This window comes from Mirounga angustirostris, unplaced genomic scaffold, assembly GCF_029215605.1.
Source record: "Mirounga angustirostris isolate CCGP_5_RB_7025 unplaced genomic scaffold, mMirAng1.0.hap1 SCAF_1, whole genome shotgun sequence".
NCBI lineage: Eukaryota > Metazoa > Chordata > Mammalia > Carnivora > Phocidae > Mirounga > Mirounga angustirostris.
Genome location: NW_026991709.1, coordinates 96,380,726 through 96,393,373, shown reverse-complemented (window position 1 = coordinate 96,393,373; position 12,648 = coordinate 96,380,726). Strand labels below are relative to the sequence as shown.

The 12,648-nt window shown below is 37.4% G+C and overlaps 1 protein-coding gene across 1 annotated transcript in view; it reads right to left on the bottom strand.

Moving 5' to 3' along the window:
* Positions 1 to 4,030: 4,030 nt before the first annotated feature.
* The window catches only part of ZBBX (zinc finger B-box domain containing), a 110,393-nt gene continuing 101,775 nt past the window's right edge, over positions 4,031 to 12,648 (bottom strand). The window contains 3 exon segments of the mRNA XM_064590345.1: positions 4,031 to 4,107; positions 5,541 to 5,659; positions 7,425 to 7,572. Of these exon segments, the coding sequence (XP_064446415.1) occupies positions 4,031 to 4,107; positions 5,541 to 5,659; positions 7,425 to 7,572 (344 nt within the window).

Genomic DNA, 12,648 nt, shown 5'->3' with positions numbered 1-12,648 from the left:
AATCTTCTACATTAGTCCACTGTTATTTGGTGTTTCCGGTAATATAAAATTAAACCAAATCCTGATTGGTTCAATGGCCTAACTTACATGCTATTTTTCCCGGGCTGTAGTGTGGTGTAGGTCAGAGGAGAAAGTAAATGTGGGGTGATTACTTTTGAAAAATTAAATGTGCATCTGTTCATCTCCTGCCTGCACTTGCAGCTTTCATTTTTTTTTTAAGTGCAGAAGCTGTTTACAAAGTCTACCGTCGCTTGAATAAACAACAAAATGTTATACTATAAAAATACAATTACCTAAAAAATGTGAAATGATATCAAAATTTACCCTAAAACATCTCTTTTATACTTAACTTATGTTGAAAATATAAGGTTTAATTGTAAAATAGAGATGAAGTACATTTCCCCTCTTGGAAATATTCCTAAGCATTTGTATCTAGAAAAATGTATATTTGTTTTCTGGATAGAAAGCAATACACATAGTGCATCTTTCTGGCAGAAATAAGAGCATAGAGATGCTTAGAACTGTTTCCATAACTGTTATTGCATATTACATGTAGCTGAAAAAAAGAAACACAAGCTAACCCCAACAATCAATTAATTCTTTTCATTTTAAACATAACTGTCACCTCATGGAGAACACTAAAAATATCCTCTCCTTTTCCTTAACTATGGAAGACATTTGCATTAAAAAGGGAGGATTTTATTTCCTTAGAGTTCATCTATGCCTGCTGGTTATTCCCCAGCTAAAGTCATAATCCTGTTTGCAACATCATAATCATTTACTCAGCAAACAATTAGGGTGTCACTAACAAAGAATTCTGACTTTAGGTGGGGGATAAACTACAGGCACAGATGAACTCTGAGGAAATAAAGATTGTTTTCATGAAAATGTGGCTAGTAATAAATAACCAGCGATGAAAATTATGATGAAACAAAATATCCCATAAAAACAGATTTGGGGAGGTATAAATAGTATGTTTTTAAAATTTCTCCTCTCTGAAATTATGATGCATAGAGTGTTTATAAAAGTACCAGTGCAATCTTAATATTTAAAAATTCTGAGTTTACACATGATAGGAGAAAGCTAAACACAGGAAACAATGTTTCAAAAATAATTTTGATAAAATAAATTTAGATATTTAGCTTTCAACATAAACAACTTTATACATCATTCAGTTTAACTGTCCAACACCCTGAAAGCATTCTCCACTTTAGATACTGAGTGACTTTTGTGTATCATTTATTAACTCGATCCTGAATTCACTAATTGATCCATCCATTAACTTGTCTGTATATTCAATGACTGTAGCATAAGCTCATGAAAAGTGATGATAATAAGCATGGCAGAGAGCTTTTCAATTCCAAAAGGGTTTCCACACTCACTATTGCATTGGATTCCCACAACACTCTTCTGAGCTAAGTAAACTCGGTGCCTTTTTTTTCCATTTCATGATGAAGAAACACATTCAGTAAGTTATCTGCCAGCTAGTAAATAGTATAACCTGATAACCTGTGTTTCTCTCATTTTATATATCTTACTGTCTCCCCTTGGGAAAAATTAAGGACTGAGATGGCTTATCATTGGATCCTTCACACTTCATTCATTCATTCATTCATTCATTCATTCATTCATTCATTCATTCATTCCTGACGACCAGCAAGCATATGCTAGGGACTAAGTGCATAGTGGTGAACAAAATGGACATAATTCATGTTCAGTTGAAATGTATAGTCTAGTTGACATACACTCAAAATCATCCCAATAAATTAATATGCTATGAGGAACTAGGAAGGGAAAAGTAGGATGCCATGAGAAAGAATAAAGAATAAAGAAAAAGGAACATAGGGAATTAATTAAGACAGGAATGAGAGAAGGTGCATTTTGAGACCTTAGAGATGAGAAATATCATGTAGCCAAAACCAAGATAAGGTAAGCATTGCTCAAGATCTTTCCAACCACTGAAGCATAGGGACATAGAGAACTGTTTTTCTCTGAATCAAGGCATTATTTAAAATATCTGAGTGCCCTATTACAGAGATGGAGCCATTTCTTTAAAGAATTTATTTATTTGTCAGAGAGAGAGAGAGAGCAAGCACAAGCAGGGGGAGCAGCAGGCAGAGGGAGAAGCAGGCTCCCCACTGAGCAGGGAGCCCTATGCGGGGCTCGAACCCAGGACCCTGGGATCAAGACCCGAGCCGAAGGCAGATGCTTTAACTGACTGAGCCACCCAGGTGTCCCAAGATGGAGCCATTTGGTAACATTCCTTTGTTCAAGAAAGGTTTTCTGTGCACTTCACATATAAGGCACAGCATCAAGTGGCCTGTGTTGTGTGAGACACTCAGAGTGCATTGGATGTGAAGGACTTCAGTAAATATTAAACAACATATTCAAGCTATCAGATATAATTTAATGTCAATTTGTTTCTATTATGTGTATGTCCAGAACTGTAAAATTATAGAATTTCATATGACTATTACACCACTAAGCAAGCCTGAGTATAAACTGCTACATCCCAACACTCACATAAAACCATGTGGTCATTTGTCCAGTGGTTGCTGGAGGCACACTGTGGTAACTCTAGCACGGGGAACATGGTTGCCATTCTTCTGGCATGTCTGTAACTCTCTCAATTCCATGGTCAGAACTAGGTGCATGCCTTTAACAGTGATTTTAAGCTTGAGCTTCAAAATGAGAGAACACATTGAAACTGCTTCAGGCAAAGGCTCTAATCTTACTTAGTTTTTATTTCCTCATTAGACTAATGGCAAAGGAATTAAGGAACTTTTCTAAATGTGTGGTTATGGGAAGAAAATAAAGGCAGAAGGGGGTCTGCTCTGCCACAGAGGACCCTCATGTTTAATTGCAATGTCATATTGGACATCAAATGGCAAAGTCAACAGTATATGCCTATCTCAGGTCCTGGCCAGAAATGCACTAATGCAACTAATTCTCAGATTTATTTTTATTTTAAAATTTTTATATTGTAAAACGTAACAGCATCTTTTAAAATCCCTTTCTGAGCTAGTCCAAAAAAGACTCAAGGTATTCCTGGATACACAGAACGAAGAGTAGTGGTCCTTCTTCCTTAATGGGAATGGGACACCTCCTTCCACTTTGAGAAAAACACTGGAGTTGTATCAATTGCCACTAGGGAGCAATTTTCTTCTTCATCAGAAGGAAAAAGGAAGATGTTGTCTTACAGCAAAGGAGAGCAGAGAGAGTCAAAAAACTTTAAACCTGAGCAGACATGCTAAAAACAAAAATAATGTATTTTCTTCCTATTTTAACCGATGAAGAGGCAATCCCCATTTTAACTATAAATACTAAAATTCAGAAAGGTATCAGCCTCAGGGCAAGATGCCAGAAGGGCCTTTGCCATAAATGATGAGGATTCAAGGGTGACTCACTGTTATTTCTCTGGGATGGTGACAGAGGAAGTGCTAAGAGGACAGTGAAAACTTCAGAGGAGTCACACGCTTAACTTTAAGATATTTGTTTCTTTTGAGAAATTTTATTTTGATTATATGATTGGATTTCCTTATTGCCTATTGTTCATTTATGCTACTTTTTTTTTTTTAAAGATTTTATTTATTTGAGAGCGAGAGAGAGAGAGAATGAGAACACGAGAGGGGGTAAGGTCAGAGGGAGAAGCAGATTCCCTGCTGAGCAGGGAGCCCGATGTGGGACTCGATCCCGGGACTCCAGGATCATGACCTGAGCCGAAGGCAGTCGCTTAACCAACTGAGTCACCCAGGCACCCCATTTATGCTACTTTTAATGAAGGCATTTTTATACCCAATTAAAGGGCATTTTTAGACCTATAGACCTATCTATTTTTAGACCATAGAAATAGGTGTCTTCATCATTTTTTATCCTGCCAGTAGGTGACCTGTGTGACTACCAGTACAACGTACTGATCCCATGGCAAAAATATCAAAGATAAATTACACTGAACAATCATCAATCTTATACAAGGGGTTATTACCCAGAATCATAAGGAAGAAAAAGGAGTTTGATCCTTGAGCTATGGCTATGCTCTGATGATGGCATAGCCAACCTGCAGGTATGTTTTCCTGATGTCAATAAACTCCTTAAGGGGAAACTGTCCTAAAATGTCACAAAGTGACAACCATAAAGCTATCCCTGGGCATGTCTTTTTCTGCTCTTTTGTTAAACTCTTGAATTATAAGATCATGTAAAGCACTGAACACCCTCCAACCCCAAATCTCCTACTACTCGAGACCAGCAGAACACCTCTATATGTGTTCATTTCTTTCACTGTCACGACCATCCAGCAACTGTATTTGTATTAATCAGCTCTCCAGGGAAACGGAACCATTGTGACAGCTTAGCAAATCCAAAATCTACAGGGCAGGCCAGAAGGCGGGAGACCCAGGAAAGAGTAGATATTGCAGTTTGAGCCCAAAGGCAATCTGAAGGCAGCAGTTCCTCCTCTTTGGAGGACCTGGGTCTTTTTTCTCTTAAGACTTTCAAACTGATTAGTTGAGACCCACACATACCATTTAGGGTGATCAGCTTTACTCAAAGTCTATTGATTTAAATATTAATCTCATCTAAAAAATACCTTCATAGAAACATCTAGAATACAGTTTCACCAAATATCTGGGTACCGTAGCCTAGCCAAGTTGACATAAAATTAACCATCACACTGACCCTCCCAAAGTAAGATGCTTGGGGGGGAGGGGGTTTCCTGTGTTTTCTAGTATATGTCTTTGTGTCATACTAGAATGACAAGTGTTATGTCTGCTTTATTTTGGGTCCTCTTTTTCTCTTCTGGCAGCAACGTTTGAAGTTACCAGAATTTTCTAAATGTCAAAAACCCTAACAGAATCAAAACAAAATAGTAGTTACCAAAGTAAAGTATGGATTCTAGGCTCAGTGAATGCTACTGCCAAATATGAGTTGGCCATTGAATGTATACTCGTATGATGACATCATTATTTAAATATAATTCAACAGTTAAATATTACTTTAAATACAATCATGTTCTAACCTATATAGTAGGTTCTAGAGACACAATTTTAAATGTTATTTTCAGGCGCCTGGGTGGCTCAGTCGTTAAGCGTCTGCCTTCGGCTCAGGTCATGATCCCAGGGTTCTGGGATCGAGTCCCACATCGGGCTCCTTCTTCGGCAGGAAGCCTGCTTCTCCCTCTCCCACTCCCCCTGCTTGTGTTCCTGCTCTCGCTATCTCTCTCTGTCAAATAAATAAATAAATAAATAAATAAATAAATAAATAAATAAATAAATGTTATTTTCACAAATTCACGAAATTTTCCTAATATGATCTGCAATATAGATTAGTGTCTGACATACAATAAATCATTTGGAAGAAAAAGCCCTTAAACTTATAATTTCACTAACTTTTATTAGTCTGCAAACCTTGAAATATCAGAAACATTAATACTCAAAATCTCCAGCACCTGGACAGGTAATCACTTGGTCACTTTTTTCAGCTGTTTGCTTTACTTTGGGTACAAATGGAAAAGTAATGAACAAATGATCATTATCATGAGGAACTCTATGACCACGGTAGCATGATGACATGTTGCTTCTCAAGAAAATCCTCTTCCTCCTCATCTGTGCTGCTTTCAGAAAGTGTCAGCAAAGACTGAGTTTCAGTATCTCTTTCAGAAGAGCTGGAAATACATTAAGAGATCAATACACAATATACAGGACCAGGTTTCAACCCTTCATTTATCTTCTGATCAATACTACATGCACTGAAGTCATTGGAGGCAGGCAGATGTGAGGAGGCTGTCTCAGACTGGGGCCATAATTTTCAATGTGCCCAATATACCAAGCCTCCTTTTAATGAGAAATTCTCATCATTCTCCCTCTCCCAAGAAATAAAGCCACAGTGGAACCAAGGGGAGAAGATTTTATGGTCTCTGGTTGTGTCTTTCATTGATGATTCAGAAGGCACTTCAGAAACTTGCAGAGCCTCAGGGTTATCATTAGGAACATTCATCATTACATTGGCTGTTTAATAGAATCCCAATGAATAGACTGCCAGATAAATCACCTCTTTTGTGTACAGTAAATTAGGACTATGTGGATAGCCAGTCAAGATACGCCAAAACCAAAATTAATGGCAGCAATTATTTAGTTATTTTATTTTGTTACATTTTATTGTGGAAAGGAACTGGTAGAAACTCTAGCATATAGGTGTCAGCTTTAGGGAAGGAGGTAGTGTGGGGGAACAGGAAGGAGTTTGTAAAATTCAGATTTTTTTGTCCAAGTTATCTAGAGTTTCAGCCCATGTATGCCACTAAATAATATAAAATACTTCATCCTGTGATGGATATTTTTTTGGATCCTTCTTTATGCCCAACAGAGGCTAAACCAGCAGTTACTAAACTCTGATCTGTGGACCAGGGAAGATCTGACTGAGATAAAAATTTTCACTGGTCTAAGAAGAGAAAATAAGGACAAGGTAATGACTTTTTCATGACATTTTTAATTTTAAAGAACTGTGCTTTATTCTGTTTGTTCCCCTTATATTTTTAGTATGAAATGTCCTTTCTTTCATGAAATGATGCCGAGGGTATGTGGTAAGTTTAGTTACTTTGTTTTAAAAGAGCTTTTTAGGGGAAAAAAATAGCAACTTTATATTGATCCCTCCTTTTTAAAATGTAAGTGGTGTCAGAAATCAAAAATCCAAGGACCACAGCTAAATGATTTTCTCCTTTAGAAAGAGTAATGGACTCTTGATTCCCTTTCACTGCAATATTAGACTTCAAACCAGTCAAAGGAATTTACAAATCAAGAGACTTATATTTTACATTTATCTTAATCCTTCTAGAAAAATCCCTCCTCCTTTTCCAAGAAATTCCATCATGTCAATAATAGACCAACGTGATAAACTACTTTCTGAAGCATTTATTAGTATAACCTGTGGTCTTTATAGACTGATCATCCCTAAATGTTTTTCATGGGCAGAAAGAATGAAATGATACAATTTAAAATATGCTATCACTAACAATCTTGACTTAATTTTAAGAAAGAATCTTCTCAATATTCTAAAAACCTTATTCACATTGAGTAAGATTCTATTAGTGCAAAGTACTGATATTTATTAAGTTAATTAATGCAAGTAAAGCAACTGTTTCTCCATATAAGAAGAAAGGCTGAAGGATTATAAAATTCCAAATATCTTTTCATTTTGCTGACACACATTGTGCAGCAGAGAATTAGCTCTTCACGTTAAAGTAACCACTTCATAAGACTTTTACTAAATCCTGATAATAGGTCAACAAAGGACCCAAACATTTTACAAAGAATGGCCATATAAAGTACACACATGAGGACAATTTTTCTTTATATAGTAAAGATAATTATTCAGGACTTGTCAAAAATTTCACTATGCCCTATCTTTACATATGGGCTGCAGGCTTAACTTACCTCCATTCCTCAACCGCACAGAGGCCTCTTGCACTGGAGGTCTTACGGAAATCTAGGGTAGTCTGACTTATGTTCAGCGAATGGTTGTTGAAGGTTGTTAAAGCTGGTAACTCTTCTGAGGTTAGGCTGTAAAGCTTTTCTGAAGGATCTGAAACATTTTATTTCATGCACTGTCAACACATAAATTCAAGACACAAACGCACAGCATATGGTACTGAAAGTTTACCCAGTGTAAACTATAAGTGGTACAGAGAAGGTCAGTACAGATTGTCAATCACCTCGATTTTCTAGTACTTGTGGGGTGGGCAGAATATGAAGTAAGCTTGATCTGACCTTCTAAATTAGGGCATCGGTATCAAGTCACTTCAATCATACTTTGTTTTCAGCAAATTCCCCAATTTTTTCAGCGTTATGGAAGTATAACAGACATGTAACGTGTGAGTTTAAGGTGTACAATATGTTGATTGGAACACTTATATACTGCAAAATGATTACCACCATGGTGTTAGCTAACACCTCCATCATGCCTTTTGTATTAGCTTTTTTTGTTTGTGGTGAGAACATTTAAGATCTACTTTCTTAGCAACTGTCAAGCATATAATATTATTAACTATAATCACCATGCTGTAAATACATCCCAGAAGTTATTCATCTTCTAACGGGAAGTTTATACTCTTTGGCCAATATTTCCCCATTTCCCCCCTCTCTTAGCTTATGGTAACCACTATTCTAGTCTCTGTCTCTATGTGTTTGGCTTTTTTGATTCCACATATAAGTGATATTATACAGTACTTGTCTTTCTCTGTGTGACTTATTTCACCTAACCATATTGATTTTTAAATATGTTATACTTAAAGTGTCAACTGTCCTGAAAATTTACAATATTGCAAAGAATATCATGGGATCCTTTTTAAAGCTAGAATATTATGCCATTCCTCAATTTGCCTGAATGTTAAACACTTTATTGTTTATTTTTGTCTTCTAAGAAATAAAAGTTTTACCCCCACACAGTCTGAGGCAAAGGTTAGTTCTGGCAAAGCTACCCTTTCTTTTTCTGTGTCCTTGCTTTGTTTGGGTAGATAATAACTATGTGAAAGGGGAGAAGCCTTAAATCTCCTTTTACATGAAGCTGGGGTGATTTAGCTCAGGTAAGGACAAATAGTGCAAGTTAAATAAGCAAATGGACAAGCAAACATATTTTATATGAACTACCAAAAAGTCAAGTACAGAAATAAATATGATTACTATATTAGAAAGACCATAATGCTTTCTTTTCATCTTTGAAAAAGTTGTAAGGGCCATCTAGCTTATACCTAAGGTTATGCTGGGATGACTTTTAAAACTGTTAAAAGTACTGGGTCTTATTCTTCCCTTCCCACTCCTATGAAAGTGTCAAGCAAATATCCTCCTGATCAGAAGGACCACACACCAAACTACGGGTACTATACACTTGACTGAGAGAATTATTTTAATATTATTATTATTTCTTGGTAGATAGCACTTACTTGAAATTTTTGAGAAAGCAGAGATTCCCCTGCTGGAAGAAACTTCAGATTATTCCTGCTGCAAGATAGACCTCAATACATTTACAACTGGAAATGTCCTTAAAATTATTTAGGCCAGTGACTTTCAAATTATGATACATGGTGAAGTTCAGTAGGCTTGGGGATGAAGCTCCTGTTCCCACCACCCCAAAGCAACCAAGACAGCTTTCACTGGGTCTCATTTAAATTTGGGGCCCTGTATAAGATTAATTTTGAGAAAAACAAAAGATTCCTCAGCTAGAATTTTTGTCACATCCCCAGCTGTTGGAGATTAGGAAATTGTGGGTCCCCAAGGGATTGGTAACTTGGAAGTCACACAACCAGAGTAGAAAAACTGGAACCAGCCCCAAGCTCTTCTAGCTCACCAATATCATCAATCACTATGTTCCAGAATCTAATTCTTTAGCCGAGGCTTTTATTTTCTCTCCTCTCTTTCCACAAGGAAAAAAAGACAGGTATGCAAGACACCTTTACTTGCCCCAATGATAGGGAGTGTTAGCGGTGAGAAAGCAATCAATTCAGGATTTGGAATTGGTTAACACTACAGTACTGAAACCTAATAGTGACTCTTAGGTCTAAAGAACACCGGCAGGAGATGTATTCAACCTCTGTTAGGCAATTGAGTCCCTACTGAATGAGCACAGAGCTAATTCAGATGGTGCAAACAGAATGGGCCTATTTTTGTATAACTGTACATTCTCAAAATTATTTTTTCGAATATCTGGTGAAGTTAATAGGGGCAAAGGTGACATCACTTGGTTTTCAAGGCAGAAGAAAATAAAACTGCTTATGAAAACCCTATTGTGGGTTAGTGTTAAACCTAAAAGATCAATTGTACAAAAACCTAAATTTTTCTAATATAAGACCAGGGAAGACTGGATTGACATTTATATTGGAAATTCAGCTGTTACAAATTTACTTTATACCCGTCAAGAAAGTGGACTTTTAAGGAATGGATTGAAGTTAAACCTTTTTATCCCTGGAGTAATAGTGTATGTTCCCTGATCATTAAAGAATCTCTTAAATGCAATAATAAAGAATGGCAAAGGGGGAAAATTGACTAAATAGGGAGTTTTAGGTGTATTTCTGCAACTCAAGTCACTTAAAACATATACATAAAACTTTATTCTACAGGGAAATGAACATTTAGATGGGTAAAAGAAATGAAGGAAAGAAGAAAGGTAGAACCAAAGAGACGGGTTAAAACTTCAAAGAATGGACACAAAGCAGATAGGCTACTTTCCTATAAGGAACCCAAACCACCACCACCACCACCATCTAAAGAACTATCTAGCAGAGCTACAAAGGACATCCCTGTGTTTAGGAGGGTGTGACAACCAGAACACTTGCCCTGTAACCTGTGAGCCCCACCCCCAACACTTCATACTTTTGTTTTCTTCTCCCTCCATCTCTTCCCTTCTGCCATTGTGTCTTGCCTTGTTTATCCCTCCATTCCTTCTTCCCTTTACCTTCACTCTGCCCACAACCCTCTGCTTTTTAAGTGGTCACAATATTGATCAGAAGTAAGGATTTCACATTATTTAAGTGGCACTGTGGTAGGGTGGTAAGACAAAGGACTGTGGGGCAGACTTGCATGGGTTTGTGCCTGGGCTTTTCGGAGCTCCCAGGGAAGACCCCGGGCAGTTACTATGTCACCCAGAGCCTCAGTTGCTAAATCCACAAAGGGGAGATCAAAAATCGTATCTGTTCATTTACCTCACAGAGTAGTTAGTTTTAAAGATCAAATGGAGCAACACTACATATAAAAACAAGTAGTGATTATTATTATTCATTGAATGGCTTCATATTCTTATAGCAGGATTCTTAAAAATAGGTTGACTTTCACTTATATGTGGCACTCATTTTTTTTTCTGAAAGTGAAAGGTGACCTAAAGCAAAAAGATTGCCATTCCAGCCCATCTTAACCTGACTGTCTTTATAAGGGTTACTTAATTTGCTAACTGTATATCCTGATTAGCCCTTTTAGAGTTTAATATCTTACTTGATGGTCAACTTTTGAACAGAGGCCCCAGTTACTCACTGCCTTACTATTTTATTTCACCAGCAATATAGCTACATCTGCTAGTATCAGGTAGATTTTTATTCTTTCTTGTTTAAGAAAAAGTACTTTCCTCTCTTTAATTACTTGGCTCAGTTAACTACCTGTGGTCTTGTACAAACATAGGATTGCCATGAGAATTTAGGTCTTAAACCACAAGTCAGAATGAGTTTGAACAAATGGATCATTTTTAACTAATGAAAATGTGAATGCTTTAATGTGCATTATTATTGATACTTCCTCATAATGCATATCTTCTGATATTTCCCCAATTTCTTCAGGCTATAACAATATTCAAAAGTTGACAAAGTGACTAGTTAAGTAAGTTATATTGCCATATTGAGCCCATTAAGGAAGTGACTGTAGCGTCATTTACAGAGATCCTTGTGGAGGAAATAATTATATGGCATGAACTATAGCTAACTATACCCTCAAAGTGGCCCACAAGAAAACATGGCTTTAGAATGGAAACAGCTTTTAGATGTTTTTGACTAAAAATTAGACTTACCAAGAGAACCTTACCTGACTGTATGTGGAAAGTACCACTCACTGATTCCTTACATAATTTAACAGATTTTTTCAGGACTTACTATGTGCTAGGCAACTAACTCTTGAGAGAGAGTGTGTGTGTGGAGAGAGAGAGGGAGAAAGAAATTTTCATAAATATAATGTTTAATATATAATTTAATTCAATCACTGAGTAATTTTATGATAGGGCCGATTATTACCCCTCTTTCATACACAGAAACTGATGCAAAATCAGATTAAGAAAGCAATTTGCCTGAAGGCATGAAGCTAGTAAGGAGCGGTTTCAGATTTCAAAATCAGGCTCCTGGCCCCAGAGCCTGGGCTCGCAACCACCCTGCTTTGCTGCCCCCATCTCCTGATTCAGCAGAAAGCTGTGTCTGCAGACTGCAACGCATCACCCCCTGCCTAACCCGCTAGCCGGCCCTGCCTGCCTGCCTCTGAAAAGGCTCTCATATCAGCCACAGCAATCGGAATGAATGGGGAAAACACTTCATTTAATGTAGTTATCTTCTGTCTTTTCTTCTCCCAGCTCCTCAGCATAGTTGTTTCCCACAGAACTTAGAGGACGTGGATATACCCTAAAGCTAACAGAAAACAAGTCAGGTTTGCCACTCTCAAAAACTTGGCTTTCACAGAGATGTGAACACATTTACATTTGTATAAGAGTCAAATTGTGTAGCTGTGCTTCTGGGGAACCAAACCTCATGTGGAGTTTTTCCAGGCTACACCATGAGTAGTGAAATGTGGGTAGAATTTTTCTGCCCATTGATGCTAAACGGAATACAGAAGTCTTGTACAGAAACAGTGAGTTCTCTGGAATAGCAGCTGATTACACCACAACATCTGTCACCTCGCTGACTGTTGGGTTGATTCAGCTGATGGGCCGCCCTCTTCCTTCCTCAGCTCCAGGTGAATGTCTCTAACGCTGTGCACTCATCCTGAGCCAATCTTCTCAAAGAGAAAGAGCTGCTCGTGGGTCAAGTGTGGATAAGTGATTTTGTTCTCCTCCTGGACCATCAGAAAAGCCCTGGCAGTTCACAGGCCACACAGTGTGTGCTTGCTTTCATTTACGAAAAGTTATGCATTCTGGTAA